Source organism: Homalodisca vitripennis, chromosome 1 (genome assembly GCF_021130785.1).
Source record: "Homalodisca vitripennis isolate AUS2020 chromosome 1, UT_GWSS_2.1, whole genome shotgun sequence".
In the NCBI taxonomy this organism is placed as follows: Eukaryota; Metazoa; Arthropoda; class Insecta; order Hemiptera; family Cicadellidae; genus Homalodisca; species Homalodisca vitripennis.
In genome coordinates, this window is record NC_060207.1 from 27,894,293 (window position 1) to 27,914,757 (window position 20,465).

At 35.0% G+C, this 20,465-nt stretch overlaps 1 protein-coding gene across 1 annotated transcript in view; it reads left to right on the forward strand.

Moving 5' to 3' along the window:
* LOC124358667 (aryl hydrocarbon receptor nuclear translocator-like protein 1) overlaps nucleotides 1-20,465 on the forward strand; it is a 172,111-nt gene that overhangs the window by 138,735 nt on the left and 12,911 nt on the right. Inside the window, exon 4 of the mRNA XM_046810974.1 lies at nucleotides 14,675-14,764. Within this exon, the coding sequence (XP_046666930.1) occupies nucleotides 14,675-14,764 (90 nt within the window). The remainder of the gene's footprint in view (nucleotides 1-14,674; nucleotides 14,765-20,465) is intronic.

The window sequence follows — 20,465 nt, forward strand, 5'->3', positions numbered from 1 at the left end:
ACTATGGACACAGGTATTTGTGAAGGTGCCTGGTGATGGAATTATTGATTCTGAAAGGCCTCGCAAGAATAAAATTATATATTGCAAAATGTGCACTCATTTACTAGTAATATTAAATACCGACACGCTGTTAGATGTGTAAAGCCATTCATTAGAAACAAGAATGTTCATTGGGAAATCCATTTCTTTGTTTTCATGTTTAACTACAACTTTAAATACATAAATAAATATTTCATAACCAAATGAAAACTCAACCTTTAGACCTTGGTTAAATTATAGCTTTGTGCTTTGTGTAAGAGACGTTCCATGTTGATTAAGTCAAATCATCTGGACCGAGTCCGCTCCTAGTTCATGTTGTAATGTTAGTTTGAATGTATATTTTGGAACTTGGGATTCCGGAATATATTCAGCAGAATAAATACCAACGTCACGGTGTTGTGGATAGCAACGTGTTTTTTTGTGTAGTTCTATTTATTTTTATTATCTTAGGTTGAGTATAGAATAAAAGTAATGGTTTTCACTCTCCCTAATAAAATAAAAACTATTTTAAATGCATCAAGTTTTAAAAAAATGTATAACAGTAAGCCAAAAGATTTTTCCCAGATATAAACAGAAATTCGTTAAATAAAAGGCAACCGAGTTCTCTCTAGGATAGAATAATATTTTGTACTGAGAGTTGCATCAATGTAAATTGGCTGTTACAGTGGTAAAGAGTAGTCGTCTGCTGAAAGATAAAAACGCAATACAAACGTATTTTGCTGATTGCTAGTTTTTTCTATGGTAAAACATTCTTCCTAATTTTTTAAATTACGACCATCGAAAAATACTGTACCCTTGCTACAGCACCTAATGTGAAACTGTATTTACCAATTAATCTTATAAATATCAGTTGAAATTACCGGTAATATTTTTTGTAATGTAAACACTTTACGTTTGTAACGGTGTCTGTAAAATCTGATGCACGCTTCTATTGTGGGTTTCTTCCCATGCTGTACTTGGACGCTTAGTGGGTCACATGTGCTCACACTTTCATTTACTATCAACTGCGAATAAAATGCCTATGCCTGATTCCACTCATTCTTGATATTTACAAGGCCTTGAATACTTGGCCGTTAGTATTGTGATCCCGTATCAAATGTTTCTAAGGTAAAGAGCAAATTTATTTCGAAATTCTATAAACTTTTCGTACAGTGTTTTCAGGCATTTTTTTCAAAATCATTTTAATAAGATTATTATGGCAATTCTACTGTACAACAAATTTGAAATTAGATTACATTATCGTGTGAGAAAATAAACGAGTAACACGTAAAAAATCAAATTATATTATTGTGGCAACATTGAAAGAAAATCAAATTATTGATTATTGACATTGCAAAGTCAGGTATTTCTTGTGCAACAAAATTATGTAATTTAATCCAGTTTAAAAATCTTCTCATGCGTTAGAGAGATGATTATATAAATATTTGCTTCTCACTAATATTACTTGTGCAATGCAAAAGATAAACGTGAAATATTCCTGCCTACGGCAATCCTTCACGGAAAACTAGTCAATATTGGCTCACGGCGCAACTCTATAATTAGAAATAATGCGTTTCACATTTATTTGCGATGTGGGTAAATATTAAACACATAATAAAATGTGTTCATAAAACGTTTTAATTAACATAACTCTATAAATTTTACTAATTTATGGGAGTTCTGAGTCATGTACAGTTTACAAGGCCTCAAGAGTGTTGTGGGGGAGGAGACACGAGTGACTTGAGTGTGTGGAGGCACATATGATTAACGTTGTACCGGAATGCATCCATTGTTGCCTAAAAGTGGCAGGTACTGTATATAACTAAGAGCCATTCAGTCAGTCTGGGCCCAAGAGTGTTGTGGGGGAGGATACACGAGTGGCTGGAGTGTGTGGAGGCACATATGATTAACGTTGTACCGGAATGCATCCATTGTTGCCTAAAAGTGGCAGGTACTGTATATAACTAAGAGCCATTCAGTCAGTCTGGACCCAAGAGTGTTGTGGGGGAGGATACACGAGTGGCTGGAGTGTGTGGAGGCACATATGATTAACGTTGTACCGGAATGCATCCATTGTTGCCTAAAAGTGGCAGGTACTGTATATAACTAAGAGCCATTCAGTCAGTCTGGGCCCAAGAGTGTTGTGGGGGAGGAGACACGAGTGACTTGAGTGTGTGGAGGCACATATGATTAACGTTGTACCGGAATGCATCCATTGTTGCCTAAAAGTGGCAGGTACTGTATATAACTAAGAGCCATTCAGTCAGTCAGGACCCAAGAGTGTTGTGGGGGAGGAGACACGAGTGACTTGAGTGTGTGGAGGCACATATGATTAACGTTGTACCGGAATGCACCCATTGTTGCCTAAAAGTGGCAGGTACTGTATATAACTAAGAGCCATTCAGTCAGTCTGGGCCCAAGAGTGTTGTGGGGGAGGAGACACGAGTGACTTGAGTGTGTGGAGGCACATATGATTAACGTTGTACCGGAATGCACCCATTGTTGCCTAAAAGTGGCAGGTACTGTATATAACTAAGAGCCATTCAGTCAGTCAGGACCCAAGAGTGTTGTGGGGAAGGATACACGAGTGGCTGGAGTGTGTGGAGGCACATAAGAGCAACGTTATTCCGGAATGCACCCATTTTTGGGTTCAAGTGGCAGGTACTGTGTATAATTGAGAGCCACTCAGTCAGTCTGGACTCCAGAGTGTTACAGGGGAGGAGACACGAGTGACTGGAGTGTGTGGAGGCACATAAGAGCAACGTTATTCCGGAATGCACCCATTTTTGGGTTCAAGTGGCAGGTACTGTGTATAATTGAGAGCCATTCAGTCAGTCTGGACTCAAGAGTTTTGCGTGGGAGGAGACACAAGTGGCAGGAGTGTGTGGAGGACACATAAGAGCAACGTTATTCCGGAATGCACCCATTGTTGTGTACAAGTGGCAGGTACTGTGTATAATTGAGAGCCATTCAGTCAGTCAGGACTCAAGAGTGTTACGGAGGAGGAGGATACACGAGTTGCTGGAGTGTGTGGAGGCACATAAGTGCAACGTTATTCCGGAATGCACCCATTGTTGTGTACAAGTGGCAGGTACTGTGTATAATTGAGAGCCATTCACAGGGATGCTACAGGTCAGGGAAATCAGGGAATTCAGGGAAAAGTCAGGGGAAAAAACAGGACTGGAAATCAGGGAAAAGTCAGGGAATCCAGTCTCAAGTCAGGGAAAAGTCAGGGAATTTCGACGTTGGTCAGGGAAAAATATAAAATCCCTTTACACAAATAAACTTACTGCCGCCATTAAGTCAATCTTTTTGTACGTATTAAACTGTGTTCACTTTATTTTTTGCTTTTTTATATTTGCCACCCTGTTAGCCTCAACACCGCTTTTTTCCACCCATTAATTGCCAAAAACCCTGGGGATTGCGTCGAAAAAAGTCAGGGAAAAATGAAAAATTTGGTCTAGAAATCAGGGAAAAGTCAGGGAATTTCATTATTGGACTCCTGTAGCAACCCTGATTCAGTCAGTCAGGACTCAAGAGTGTTACGGAGGAGGAGACACGAGTTGCTGGAGTGTGTGGAGGTACATAAAAGCAACGTTATTCCGGAATGCACCCATTGTTGTGTACAAGTGGCAGGTACTGTGTATAATTGAGAGCCATTCAGTCAGTCTGGACTCAAGAGTGTTACGGGGGAGGAGACACGAGTAGCTGGAGTGTGTGGAGGCACATAAGAGCAACGTTATTCCGGAATGCACCCATTGTTGTGTACAAGTGGCAGGTACTGTGTATAATTGAGAGCCATTCAGTCAGTCAGGACTCAAGAGTGTTACGGGGGAGGAGACACGAGTTGCTGGAGTGTGTGGAGGCACATAAGAGCAACGTTATTCCGGAATGCACCCATTGTTGGGTACAAGTGGCAGGTACTGTGTATAATTGAGAGCCATTCAGTCAGTCTGGACTCAAGAGTGTTACGGGGGAGGAGACACGAGTAGCTGGAGTGTGTGGAGGCACATAAGAGCAACGTTATTCCGGAATGCACCCATTGTTGTGTACAAGTGGCAGGTACTGTGTATAATTGAGAGCCATTCAGTCAGTCTGGACTCAAGAGTGTTACGGGGGGAGGAGACACGAGTAGCTGGAGTGTGTGGAGGCACATAAGAGCAACGTTATTCCGGAATGCACCCATTGTTGGGTACAAGTGGCAGGTACTGTGTATAATTGAGAGCCATTCAGTCAGTCTGGACTCAAGAGTGTTACGGGGGAGGAGACACGAGTAGCTGGAGTGTGTGGAGGCACATAAGAGCAACGTTATTCCGGAATGCACCCATTGTTGTGTACAAGTGGCAGGTACTGTGTATAATTGAGAGCCATTCAGTCAGTCTGGACTCAAGAGTGTTACGGGGGAGGAGACACGAGTAGCTGGAGTGTGTGGAGGCACATAAGAGCAACGTTATTCCGGAATGCACCCATTGTTGGGTACAAGTGGCAGGTACTGTGTATAATTGAGAGCCATTCAGTCAGTCTGGACTCAAGAGTGTTACAGGAGGAGGAGACACGAGTTGCTGGAGTGTGTGGAGGCACATAAGAGCAACGTTATTCCGGAATGCACCCATTGTTGGGTACAAGTGGCAGGTACTGTGTATAATTGACAGCCATTCAGTCAGTCTGGACTCAAGAGTGTTACAGGGGAGGAGACACGAGTTGCTGGAGTGTGTGGAGGCACATAAGAGCAACGTTATTCCGGAATGCACCCATTGTTGGGTACAAGTGGCAGGTACTGTGTATAATTGACAGCCATTCAGTCAGTCTGGACTCAAGAGTGTTACAGGGGAGGAGACACGAGTTGCTGGAGTGTGTGGAGGCACATAAGAGCAACGTTATTCCGGAATGCACCCATTGTTGGGTACAAGTGGCAGGTACTGTGTATAATTGACAGCCATTCAGTCAGTCTGGACTCAAGAGTGTTACAGGGGAGGAGACACATGAGTTTGCTGGAATGTGTGGAGGCACATAAGAGCAACGTTATTCCGGAATGCACCCATTGTTGGGTACAAGTGGCAGGCACTGTGTATAATTGAGAGCCATTTAGCCTTCATATAAACCTTTTCCCTTAATGATTCATGTTCAGGCCTCACCTTTTTATTTAATATGTACTAGTATACATTATTTAGGGAGGGTTTACCTTCTTACAAATTTGTTCCTTCAATGATTCTTGTTCAGACCTCACCTTCTAATTTATTTAATCTGTGTCAGTCTACAAGACATTATGTGGGGAGGGTTTAGCTTCGTATAAACCTTTTCCTCCAATTTTTAAGTGCAGGCCTTACCTTTTTATTTTCAGTACATGTAACATTTACATAATCAAGGCATACACTACTTTTTATCGCTACATCTGAAAATTATAAACGTAAATTTATTTTGTTGTTTTAGAATTATTAATATTCAAAATTTACTTTTAAATACTCAACGAAACATTGTATTTCAAACAATAACACATAATTTTGTAACCTCTATTCGTATACCTTGAATTTGAAGAATTAATCCCGTTTGTTGCAGGCTTTTCATTTTTAAGTGTTTATTGGAGCATTTTATTCCAGAAAAAAATTTTACGACTTCATTTGATTTGTATGATTTGTCAGGTTGTAATTATTTTGGTAATTTCAAACAGATATAATAAATACGAGTATATACAATTCAATATATCAAAAGTACTCGTACATAAGTAGCTGGATATTCGATATCTCCTTACAACACAGTGTCTCAGTGTTTTATGTTTTGTGTTCTATGATTATCTCTGTAAGTGATAAGAGCAGTCGTGGATCACAGACGAGTAATATTTATCCTTGCTCGATAGCCTGGGATGGCGCAACAGGCAATATGGTGCATCGGTTGCACCAGTCCCGCAGCAATATTGTAATTGCTTATCTGCCGCATTAAGATAAGGTGGAATCTCAACAGAAGACTCAACGACTTCCTCATTGGCTATTGGATTGTTTATCTTAGAACAAACAACTTATTCTACAACTTTCTGGTGCCGAAATCAAAAGAGTCTCGAGTTTTAGTCGACATCTACAAATGGAAGATTTTATGTCCACGGAATAAGTTTTTGTACATGACCATTCTTGTCTGATTAAATAAAGTTGCTTGCAAAATACGTAGTCAACACATGAAATCTTTCCTGAGACATCTTGTCACATGATACTTGTACATTCAAACTTTTGTTCATTAAACTGGGTTCCACATCAGTGTATATTAAAAGTCTACACGCCAAGTCGCCATAACTGATAATGGATGTGTTGGGATAATTAGGCTACATTAATAAGTGATAAGTCAACCTCTTATCAGTATACTGAATTTGTATACAAATTTATTTATTCCACGATTTTCTCGTTGCCATCATGGTTGCCCATAAGACCAGTGCAAAAGATATTCGCTTACGGTCACCCTAACCCCATGGAGTGACATGCATCATAATTAACTCAGTGCTCCTCATATAGAAATGAAGCCTTACGCACAATTTCAAGACTACAGGTTCGTTCGTTTCCAAGATATATAATATTGAGCTGATAGTCAGATAAATATTTATTTATTGAACCATATTTAAACCAATTGAATGGTCTTTTACATTTTGGTGTTTTGGAAAATAGAGGAACTGTTTAAACCAAACTTGACAATAAACGTCAATATTGACCATGTAATATACATCTCAATAACTGTACCATTACAGACATCCTATATTCCTCCTATATTCTCACCTATATTTGACAAAGGTTTTTAAAGGATATTCAAATTTGGATTTTTAACACCGTATTGTTTGGAACATTGTATGGAAATAAAACATATTGCTAATCCTACATAGACCAGAAAATGTTTATATAGAGCAGTCCCATTTTAGCTTCTTAAAAAAAAAATTAAATTGTATATCAGATTAACTATGTAAAATATAAAATCAAATCCGTATGAAAGTACTCTGTAATGTTCAAATGTTTTACATTATTTGTATTCTAAGATTAACGAGAATGTGTCATTAGTTATATTTAAATCAACATTAAATAAACGTTACATTTCTCATGGTTCAGTTCTTGAACCCATACGTTTTCGCTATTATATAAAAAATATACACAAAGACGTTTTCGAATAACCACGTGATTACTGTTAATTTGTACCTATTATAAACTTAGAAGGAACAACTAAAAGTTAAAACCAAGATGAAATTAGCAAATGCTGAGTAATTTGTTACAATCTGCAAATTAAAAATTAATACAAAGGCAACAAAATACTTTTAGTTACTAACAACATATTAAGAGAATATCCTATAAGTCCATGGTATTCAGCGTTATCATGAGAAACTAAATTTGTAGCAATTTTAATTGATAACAAGTTTAATTGGATGCATGCGTCGATAGCATTAGTGTTGGGGAAGTTTGGAATTGCTTTCCACAACAAAAGCATACCAGTGTACATCAGCGATAGAACACTACTGCTCGCATGCATATTCTGTTAGAAGAGATTGTTTATAGGGTACTTCTAAAACCAATATAAAAATAAATATATTATCCTATTCTAATCCTAATCATAATATTATAAATGTGAAAGTAAGTTTGTTTGTTACGCTTTCACGCGTAAACTAATTAACCGATTGCGCTTAAATTTTACATGGACATTCTTCGGGTCCCAATTCTTATTTTGATAATCCATCCGGGCTACGCCCCACTGGCCTTTAAAGTTGTGAAGTATTAATTAACAGCATTTCTAATGTAATCACCTGTTTTGTGTAAACATTGTCTATTATTTACAATTTTTTACATTTATAGTGAGTACCAATATAAACATTTACATATAAACGGTACAAATATTTTTAACGCCGTTTTATATTTCAGCGATTAGGGAAAAGTACTTATCTATATGACAAGATGCCACAAAACATAAGATGGTCAGAATTTTACACCGGACACCCTTTGAAGCAGTCAGCAGACTACTCTACGATTAACGTTCGCTGAACTGTGCTTTTTATCTAATGTTTTATCTAATGAAACAAACGTATAGTGTAATTTTTATTGTACTTTTAGCTGTACATTTTTATCAAATTTTAAATATAAAACAATGTTACTATCTATCAAAGTAAATTAGAATGGCCATAAATATTAACTTTTTGACGTATTTTCTTCATTGTGGCAACAAGGCAAACTCATCATTGGCGTCGGAAATATAATTCACTCGAACCAGCAATGGTTATACAAGTGCAGCGCCTACTAAATTGCGTGCAAAAGAGTAGGTAACTGCTAGCAGTGCAGATATAAGAGACAATGTTTAATCTTTACTATATATTTAAAGACTGTTATCAAACCTAAATTATTAGTTGTCTTTTGTCAAAAGCAGGGTTCTAAAAGTTATGTATGTATATTTTCTTGATTAGAAAAGAGGCAAAATCAGCAAAGGGACTAAAAATAATAACATCGAAGTAAATTATAATGACCATAAATATACACCTTTTAACATAATATTGTCTTGATTGTGGCAACAAGGGAAACTCAACATTGGCGTCGGAAATATAATTCGCTCGAGCAAGAAGTGCTCATACAGGTGCAAAACTATGAAATTGCGTGCGAAGCCGCGGGTAACTGCTAGTAATAAATAATTTTGAAATTTATTTCCTAGGGAGTTGTAAAAATTTCTTTTCTGTTCGATGTGCATACTGTATGTCTATCTGTCCGCAGCACATCTCGGAAATGACATAAGATATGTAGTTAATATTAGGCACGCGACCTAAGGGAAGTCTGTTGCGATACATTGGGGTAGGTTTCGAACACGTTCACCAGTGGAGGTGCAGGGTGAAAAGTAGAGATATACCCTATAGAATATCTATGACACCTATGGACATTTAGTTAGTCCTGGGATTCGCCTCCTCCAACAACAAACTGACTTTCTCATCTAACCGCAGAACTACATGCGGGTGTACCTCAGCCTTTCAGGCTCGATAATAATAATTTATTTTATATATATCTAACACTGACACTTCGCCTACGTAGTCTTACATAAACAAACATACTCCTGATCCTGAGAATTCTCTCTCTGACGTTGCAAACTTCCCCATTAGTTTCCTAAATAAAGATGATTCCCTTAAAGTGGACTATTACAAATGTTGGCTCCACGAATGTGTACTTATGACCTTGAAATGAGGCTGACCACAAAACCATGTAAGTTTGCTCAACGAACCCGCCTGAAACAACCTCAACCAGACGGTATTTAACTCTCGTTTGCCTCAAGAGTGTTGAGACCATCATGACACTGACACAATATATACTGAGGTGTCCTATACTGTATATGTACCAGTAGGATAATACGGATTATACTGTTGTCGTACACTGTTTAAAAATATATACTGATTCACCAGAAGGGTTAAGCATGTGCAACCTCACTACTGGCTTATCATTACTGAATAGTAACAATAAGTTTCATTTACAAAAATCTCGGCTTAAATACTCTGTCATTACACATATACCGAACGTGGATGGTGTTAACTCAGCCACGTGTATCGGAAGTATCCGTTGTGATTTTTTATCGTAACACATTCTATATCACTGTCTAATTTATTATAATTGTATAACGATGTCTGTTAGGAATTACAGTCGTGATTCATAGATAGAGATTTGTTAACACAAGGTACTGTAGATTACTAATCATTTACACGTCGTGTCTAAAATATGATTTGTGTGGCTTCCTAAACAGATTACATCACTAATCATTGCTAGTTGGAGAGTTGTTTCACATCATCATAATGTAAAATGAATTATTAATGTAATATTATTGTATTCACTTCTTTTTCTTTTGAAACAAAGTTTGGAAATAAGTTCCAAAACTAACATGTGTTTGTTTACAAATTGGTTCATTACAGTTTCTGCGTGAGAGAGCAATATTACTGAACAAAGTTGCCGCGCAACTGTTAGTGTCGGGGCGGTGCAGCGGCTAGGACGTTTGCCAGTGGGAAAACTACCGACCAAACTCCACGCCAATTAAATCTGTTTCCGTCCTGTTGTGGCAGCGACTACAGAGCGATTAGTGCAGGAATGTAGCCAGTAGTGATGGGCGCGGGCTGTACGCGGGAACGGGTGCGCAGATCCGTGCGCGCTGGTGCACGACGACTCTAACCTACCGCAATGGTCTTCATGTTGAGTGGCGGTTTCGCAACTTATCCTTGTAGCTCCGCCGTGCGCATTTCCTACACGCCCACCGCGTCCTGCCCGCCACGCAGCGCCGCGCCTCGGTCCTGTCTGGTGCACGCTACCATCCAGAAACTGAGGGAACCTACTCGCTGTTTTCGCGATAAGAGAACAGTGAATTTCCTGAATTTGAAACTTTTTAATTCTAACATGGCAAGTTCAGTTCTCCATTCATTACAGACTACTTGTTTTGGAGGAAACACAGATACAGATACATGACACACGTCATAATAGCCTTACCTACTAATTCGTTTGATTTGTAAAATAATATGAAATGAAAGCGTTGGTATCGGAGGAATACTGCATGTTCCGGAAGTCCTCGTTCAGCTGTCTTCTAATGAAGAGTCAGCAGACAAACTCGCCAGTACGTGTTTATGAGCATACACAAGCTGCGTTAGTACTTCGCAGTCACGTGATCAATACCGATCGCTTTACCCTCTACACAAAGGCAGCGTACGATTGTTTAGTAGTTTACTACAAGTAGGAGTGGCCAAAAGTATTGTAAATATTTTAACTAATCCCGGACGAGTATTTAACCTCAAAGATAAGTTGAGTGTAATTGTCTAGGTCGGGACAGTGCAGCGCGAGTATCTTGTTGGTTCCTTTACTTTAAATCCTATAACTTAGCTAAGGTTATTAACTAATCCCTGACGAGTATTTAACCTCAAAGATAAATTGAGTGTAATTGTCTAGGTCGGGACAGTGCAGCGCGAGTATCTTGTTGGTTCCTTTACTTTAAATCCTATAACTTAGCTAAGGTTATTAACTAATCCCTGACGAGTATTTAACCTCAAATATAAATTGAGTGTAATTGTCTAGGTCGGGACAGTGCAGCGCGAGTATCTTGTTGGTTCCTTTACTTTAAATCCTGTAACATAGCTAAGGTTATTAACTAATCCCTGAGTATTTACAAAACACAACGATACACTTTTTTAATTGTCTAGGTCGGGACAGCGCTGCACGAGTATTTGTTAGCTGCTCTAATTCAAGTCATGCCGTGAATATTCTAGCCAGCAGTAGTAACATGACCAAGGTTATTAACTATGCAGTCACCTTGAACATTGTTTTTATACTTTAATATATAGAGAATGCATTATATAAGTATGGAAACTGTGTGATATGCAGATAGCGACCACGGTTACCCGTGTATAAAACATTCTAACTTTTAAACATTTTTGTGCGTACTTAATCTTATCCCCTAAGGTTTTATGGCATCAGATGAAGAGCAGAGATTTCAGTCCTCGAAATGCAGTGTTCTATTTTTGTAATATGTTCTAACGATTGTCTGAACCTCCTATTGTCATCGTCAATATCATGCTTTAACAAAAAAGCGCCGGTTAGTAAATTATAATAACATTAAAAGGGTTTTACCTCGGATATGTACGTCACACATTTCATTTATGTAGTTGACAACAAGAAGTGAACTTGGTTACTATTATTTGCAATAACAGTTTGTTTGTCCATCAGTATACAATAGGAAAGTGCATTTCAGTCAAAGTATTCTATTTACTCTCAATTATTGTAACATTACTGTCAAGAAAGACATTAATAATTGGCTTGTTCTATACATACTATCTGTGTAATACTGTGGAACTAACAAGAAATTACATTATCAAACTCCATAAGCACTAATGTCTTAATACATTTGGAGTAATTCGTAGAAAAGCTTTAAAAATACAAGGAGATAGATAACTTATTTGGCAAGGAAATAACACTTAAATTATCAAGTTATTTTATGTCACTACAGTATATTCAGGATATTATTAACATTATTTGACTAAACATTAAATTTAACATAAGTGAACGCTGATAGTAAGATTAAGTAGTAAGGTTTGTGAGCCACAAAATAAAAATTGTAGGACAAAGTAATTAGTGTTCTGACCTTTACTATTAAATAACATGGGATAAACAGTTCATTTTTACATGGCAGTAATTTTACTGTACACTTTGCTAAAATAAAACTGAACTTTAAAAGAAATCTCTTGTATTTTACATTTACTATTTGATTATATACCTGTCAGATACATTATGCTTGCAAACCAACGTAATCCCCCATGTTACACATAACCATGTAAAAAGTAATTCTTACAATTTTGATCAAAGGAGGCTTAGTAAAATGTGTTGCTGTTTGTATTTTAATATTTGTTATATATTTCTTATATTTACTTTCACAAAGTAAATATTAAACATACATATACTTTAACCCTCTTGTCCTTAATTTTTTGGTCAGTTAGTGTATTGAAGAAAAAGGTGGGGACTTCTTATTGATAAAATATTTTTCATATCTTGGTGCAGAGAGAGTGATTGGCAAAAATGTATAAATTATGTTTTCATGCATTGTGCTTGATTAGCTATGTTATATGTAGTTAGTGTTTGTGAGGTGTAATCACTTGGAATATAGGTTCTCATTTCGGTTCAACTTAGAATCAGTGAAATTAAAACTATAAGTTTTTCTACTGCACAAACATCAATATTTCTGGTTAGATAGAGCTATAATTTTTCATGAGATATTAGAAAAATTTGTATTCAATTTTCTGTTCTAATACAAATTTGTCAAAATTAGAAACTGGGTATATGAGCCCATTAGATAATAATATGGGACTTCTGGGCTACTTTGGGAGACAATAGAATATCAATGTAAAATATCATTCTAATCTCCCTCCATAAATGAATCTATGGAAACAAACAGAAATCATAATTTTAATGCTCCATAGTTATACCTACCAAAAAATGAATGGAAAATCTCAAAATATTTTAAAAGTAGTTTTATCTATATTTCTAATAAAAAATTCTAAAATATTTTTAAAGTAGTGCTTACATTGTATACTGTCTGCTGTTATAACATCATGAACATTCAAAAAATTTAATATAAAATATGTAAAGGAATAAAAAAATTTTTAAGTAATGAAAAATTCTGTATACTATGAAATTAAACTTAATACGTTCTTTATCCTTAATTGTCATTTCCCCAACAACATTCCAGCATAGTTTTATCTTTTTTTATTCATTTCTTTAATCCTTTTATCATCTCTAACACTTAACACTGTATTAAGTAAATTCATTAAATATCCCAAGTCTTCAGTGATTGTTTAAGCAAATTCTCTCTAAATTCAAAATATTGTATTTCTTATTTTCTTCTAATTTAATTAATTTCATATATTCTTTCAGCCTTAACTCTCCAACACAGTTTATTTCTTCTAACTCCATTAAACTTGACAATTATATACACAAACAAAATGAATTTAAAATCTGTTAAGGGTCGGTCTACATTAGCTGGAAATCAATATAAAATCTGTTGAGAATATTGTCAAATCTGTTTGGAATCAGTTTAAAATGTATTGTCTCAGTTTGAATTTTGTAAATGGAGATTTTTTTTGTTTAGATTTTTTTTATTCTTCCCTAATAACCAGTTGTCAAATTTTTACAAATTATAAAAGGTTTTCAATTATTTAATTATTTTAGATTTTAAATTGTATTCAATTTGTTAATTTTTTTATTTCATCTTTTAATATTTTGTTTTTATTTTTAAATTTGTATTTTGAAAATTTTTTTATCGAAGATACAACTTCTTTTCTATCTCACTTTAAAACAAATTTTGCTTCTTTTTTATTTTATCTTAAATTGATGTATAATATCAGTTACAAAAAAAAGAAACTGTATAGAGATGAAGATTATTAGAGGGGAGATATATATGTATTGTGGGCTATTTACATCACAATATAAGATTTTATCACTATCATTAACATTTAATAAAATTGCATGTGTCATATTTATATACTCTTAATATTCTGCTACTACTTCTTTAACTTTAAACCAAATCTTATTATTTTTATTTACAATCATTAAAAATTTTTGTTATTAAATATAATTTGGTTATTTATTAGGTTGATAACTGAATCCATTTAGATAAAAAAATGTTAACTAGTCAATTTAATTTAAATATCAAGACCAGATTCATTAATACAACAGTTTGAGTAAGTTAAAAGGAGGTTACAAATCATTCCCCAGGAATATTTCAAAACATTTTATTAAAATATTTAGATTATTTATCATTTTTTTATTTCATTTAAAAATTACAGAATATAAACCAGATTAATTGATAAATACCATGTCTTTGGAGTTTTTTTTTTTTGGGGGGGGGCTATTTCTCTTTGTCATCATGGTTACTCATAAGGCCAAAGTAAAATATTTGCTAATGCCCAGTTAAATTCTATTGGGTAACATGTACTATAATCAAACTCAGTTTTACTTGTATAGAAATGAAACTACATGCACGAGTTCGAGTGTATAGTTTGTCTTTCAGGTATCGTTTAGGCAGGCAGATAGAAATGAAATTTTTCCACCCCCACGAGTGATAGGCTTCGCTAATGCTCAGTTAATAATATGGATCAGCATGGATGGTGCAGAGAGTACTGTAAGGTAATGCTATGTTTCAGGAGATGGATGGCATGCTGATGATTGTCAATGGAGCTGGACGCATTATCTTCATCTCTCACACCATTGAGAAGCTCCTTGGTCATACTCAGGTTTGTTACAAGTATCACAGAGTTGTCCTAACAATTTATGGTTTTGTAGTTGTGGTATTACTTTAGACTAGAATTTTAATAAAGTTTAATGTTTAAGAAAGAGGATTTTTCCGGACGTTTGCCATTGTTCTGCGATACAAAAAATCTGTATTACTATGTGCAAAGATTTGCAATCTGATCTCTTTTTCAGGTAATAACTAACCTAACACATAATTTTATCTAGGTTAAAATAAACAAATCTAAACAAATCGTACCAGAGCGTTGTGACACCCACAAATTAGGAATCACAACCACCATGTTCTGTGTCAACTTCACTAACTTTAAAAAGTGCACTTAAAAAAACACCAAATAATCATTAAAACTGAAATACATAATTCAGGTCACAATAGGCCTGCATCAACCTACCAATCATTTACCATTTATCAGATTGCAGATCTCAAAATGTAGTGTTTCTGATTTTTAATATCACTGAATGATGGTAAATGTCCGGAAAAATCCTGTTTCCTGTAATCCTTCCATCGTCAGAAAGAAACTTCCAACAAAGAATATTTTAAAGACCTTATTTTAACATTAATCATTATACCGTGTTTGGTCAGAAGTGAAAAGTCCTCAGTGTAGTTTGCTGGCAGGAAAGTTCTGCGTTGGAGCTGTAACTATGTTTTTCCTCCCAAAATGAATTGGTTATTGATCTATAAAAAAACGTGTAGAATGTTTCTATTTTCCTCTTCAGGAGTTTAAAACATATAATATCATTGTAGAAGTACATGGGACTACTTAACTTTCAATATTGTTTTTTATGTTTTGAAGGTTTAAAAGGATGCGGTATGTTATACTGAAACTCTTTTCAAAGCTGAAAAAGCAATTCTGTTACCGAGAACTTGTAGGGAACATTCAAGAGCTTGGTTTGTTAAATTGGCAGTCTAGCTAAGATTAGATTGTTCTGCTTCTTTATTCCAGAGACTGAGGAAAATTTCATATTATTTATTTGAAAGAATCACTAACTGTTTTGGATCACCTAATAGAACAGTTTACTGGGTAAATTAATATTCGAGAATAACTTATTTATTTTCAGAGCAGTATGAATTTCATTAAAATAGTTGCAAACCATACTTGGAGCACATCACAAAATTTGTTTTTTTAATAATTCAATTTTTTTTATCACTCATCTATTATAATTAAAACAAGTGCTCAACTTATATTAATCTTGATTATTGTCCTTATGGGATGTAAGGCTTGAAGTTTGTTATAGTTCCTGTAAGAGATTAAGAAAGAGATGCTTGTGGCAGAAAATAAACTTAATATGCACTCCTTTTTTGAACTTTGCATGAATGGACTGTACAGAGACAACATAAGAGCTACATTTAGACCTCTATTTTACTGCAAAAGAACTATGTGAAACTTCAAAAGTGTTTATGCCCTTATGCCAGTAATATAGATCAATGAACTTTGACAAATATGGATTAATACATATCTAAACGCTTGTTAGGTTTCTTGTAAATGTTAAACTATTTTGGTTTTAAAATAATTAGGTACAAAAATGTAGGACTTACTATGAATAACCAATAAAAATATTAGTAAAACTAAAAACGGTTTTGATGTGTATCGATCATATCTTTAAAATGAGGCATATTCCATAAAGGATATATAGGCTATATATATATATATATATATCAACTATTTTAAGATGTTTATTAAATTTGCAACGGTACTTGTTTCAACGAAAACCGTCCACTAATAAGCAATCATTAACACTCACTTTCAAGGTAGTCTTGCACGAGCCGGAAGCAGCAAATATCGTCTTTTGTTAGGCATCAGCTTTTTTACAACTTTTTAACAGATACTATTTTCTTAATATTAAGTAATATGACACTATTTTTTTAAATCTTCCTCTTATCTATTCTAATCTTTGAGCCAAATTTGGTTTCTTTCTTTAGCTTAACTAGTTTCAGAGAAAATAATTTTCTTATAAAAAATACAAAATGGCGGCTAGCAGCTAAACAAGACATTTTTTGTTTGAAATAATGAATACTATCACCCACAGAAGTTTATGACACCCTTCTGTGAAAAACCTGTTTATATAAATATGTGTGTATATACAGTGTCCCAGAACTCTCTACCAATATTTTAAGGTATTATTTCTGGATCAAAGACAAACCAAAATTTTATGTTAAAACTTTTTAAAGCTCAATGATTACTCAAATACTTGCTGTTTTTTTTTCACTTAACTATTTTTAATTTGATTACACCTTATTGTAATGAGCTGAAATTTTTCATATAGCTTTATTTTTAAATGGGGGCTTCCTAAAACTAAGCACAAACATCTTAAAAATTGCATATATTAAAAAAGTAACAATTATTACATTTTAGTTAAACAATGTAATTACAAATCCAATGATACCAAGTTCAAGAAAATCAATTGATGAATAAGGGAGATAATGTGCTTTTAAAAATCCCAGCACTAAACAATGTCCAATGTAATTATGTGACAGCACTGTTTGTGAGCTACATCAATCAGCTGTTTTAATTTTAGCTGCTGTAATCAGCTGATTATTACACTACATTGTTGAACTGTGGTTATAATATTCTCACCTATTGCAGGATGTAGGTTTCTTTTTATTAAAATAGAAAATTAAAATGTTTAGATAAAATCTATGTAAGTATAAATTATTTTCTTGTATGGCAGATTAGGTTTATTTACTGGTTAGTTACGTTCATGTAATTTTGGAAACACAGTTTTTGAGATAGACTGAAAAAATGTGTAACTGCATTTGGTCCTGGAAAACTAGTCATAATCTTGGTCAATAAAGTAATGAATAATATATGACGTTTGAGATGTAGTGATATTGGATCACATAAACTACATCCGCATTCTAGACTAATCTGGCATGCCATAACCATGATGTGGGAATACAATTAATGGATTACTAATAAAGTCATTTATTGTGTTTAGTTCACAAAGTATTTTTTTTCTGAAATCCCACAATTCAAATAATTGAAAATGCTTAAAGGCCACGTTCTATTTATTCATATAGTATATTACAAAATAATTTCAGACTAAAACTGACACCAACAAAGTTTCACCGAAAATGTTACATGAAATTAGATGAAAAATGTGTTATACGAGACAAGTTAGGAATAACAGTGTAGGAAGAAGTCACACATGATGCGTAACAGTTTTTGAGATGTCCTGTAGACAGATAGACAGTTGGACAATCATACAGAAAAGAAATTTTTATGTCTTCCCAACAGAAAAAAAGAAGTTATGTCAGTGTATTGAGTGACAGACTGTTATGATGCTAAGCCAAATTTCATGGTTGGACACGAACCATCAGCTCATTTTTGTCTATGTAGAAAAAAAAGTTTTCATGCAAAATTTCAAGTCTACAGATAAATCTTTTTCGAGATATTTTGCAACATGATAGATTAACATATTTTTTTCATTAAGTCAGGTTTCATATAAATGTTGAAATAATAAAAGCTCCGGTGAGTTATTGAGTGTATAAAGCAAGATTGAGTTGAAATCAAATTCTGCCACTGACTTTTCACTCTATTATTTTTATCTTTACTCTTTGCATAAAAATGTGATATTGAAACTCATGTGGTAAATAGAGTCGATTGCTATGTATACTGTAACTTTGAGATAGTCAATCATCAGGTTGTTACTTAGGGTTCTTTGAAGAAGCGGCAATTAATTTTAGTAGAGATGTTATTCAGAGCTGCAAAGGACCAGGTAGTCTTTTATCCTGGTGCTTTCCAAGTGCAGTGTATTACACTGTGGTTATTACCACTGTCTATCCCATTATTCTTGTCCTTTCCTATTTATTTACTTGTTTCCTATCATTATACTGTCATTTAAAAATATATCTGGTATTATTTTAGCTAAATTAAGAATATATATTCTTCTATTTTCCAGGAATCATTTTAAACTGACCTGACCAGTCCTTATCATCATATACTTCTATTATCAGTAAAAGATAGAACACCAGGAAGGAACAAAAGATAAGACAGTCTCACTTTCCTGTTCTTGTGACATGTTCTGATACTACCATCCACTTTCTACTTGTTAATTATAAAATTTCATGACATTCTTAATAATAAAAACTATTCTTAAACGAGAGTATATTAATAATTTTATTAATTCACACCATATCAGTATTATTAATAGGTAAAGGTGTCCTAATCCATCTGTCTGGTTGTCATGGCAACATCACATGCTGTCAGCACTGTTCAGTATAGTGTTGTAACATCTGCTGTCTGTCAGTTTACTTTTTCTTTGTTGTGAGTGCTAACCCTTTTAATTTAGCATGCTATAAAAATATTAGTAGGACAACATCAATGTTTGCTGCAATTGTATTGTGCAATTTGTTATCTTCTCCTAATAACAAACAATAGATATGGTATGTGATAATAATACCAAGTGAAAATATTGAAAATTCAATAAAACCTCAGATAAAGTAGATTATAGATCAGTTGGTGTTCTGAATTGTAGATGTTCCAGCCTTCTGTCACTACCCAAACAAAATACCAATGCAGTATTGAATGAACTCTGATTGGCACTCTTGTTAGTGTTTACTAAGTTTCCTTTTCCTCTATCAGATTCTGTAAATAAATCTCAATCTTCTTATATCCCTTCTGTTTATATCACTTCGGTACAATTCCTCCTCCCTTATATTAAAACATTACAAATAACAATTAATGTAATACATTTATAGAGATATACGGATACAGAATTGCATGCTCTAATTTGTGAGGTTGACTTATTTATACTAAAACATGATTTCTTACTGTCTGTCACATATAGTACACAGTAAATTACTAACACAACACATATTACAGTTATTATGTGATTATGCTGACACACTTCTTTCTAGAGATATGTTTCATGCTCTGCCATAAATCCTCCATGGCTACTGACATCCTGCTCACCCCAGTTTATCTCTTTCCCGATTATAGCAGATGTGATTTGGAGGTTTTTTTTTGAGGAGACGAAAATGCGTTTAAGCACTTTATTGTGTCGGGCTTGGTCTGGTCATTGGATGCTCTCCGGGGTAATCTATTTTCCTGCGACAACCACTAGTTCTGCGTTCTGTGCTTTGAATTGGGGGCACATAAAGAACACTTGCTCCGCATTCTCGTTCACTCCACTGCAGGAGAGGCACTCCGGGAGTTCTCATGCTTGTATTTATGCAAGTACGTCCGGAAATACCCGGCGTGCGTCGATCCTTACTCCCAAATACCTAATAAATGATCGGGAAGTCTCTTGATCGCCGACTCGTAGCTTGATGGTTTCCATCTTCTTCCTGCTGGTGATTAACAAGGCCTTGGTCTTGTGATGTGCCAGCGCCAGTCTCACTGATTTCATCCACTCGTGGCTTATTGCAAAGGCAATAACAAAAAGATTTCCAATGTCTTTAAGGGACTTCCCTGCGATTGCCAATGCCACAAAAGCCATAGGTGTCACTTCTCTCGGTAGCTTCAGTCTTAAAATTCCATTGTACATGATGCTCTAAAGGAGAGGCCTCAGCACTAAGCCCTGAGGAGCACCCCCTGTCACCCAATACTCCTTGGGACCGACTTCTGTGTCATATTTAAGGATCCTGTCCATGAAGTAGCTGGCAACTATTCCTGTAAGGTATTCTGGGACACTCATCCTTTTCAGGGATCTCATGATTCAATTCCATTTGGCTGAGTTGAAGGCATT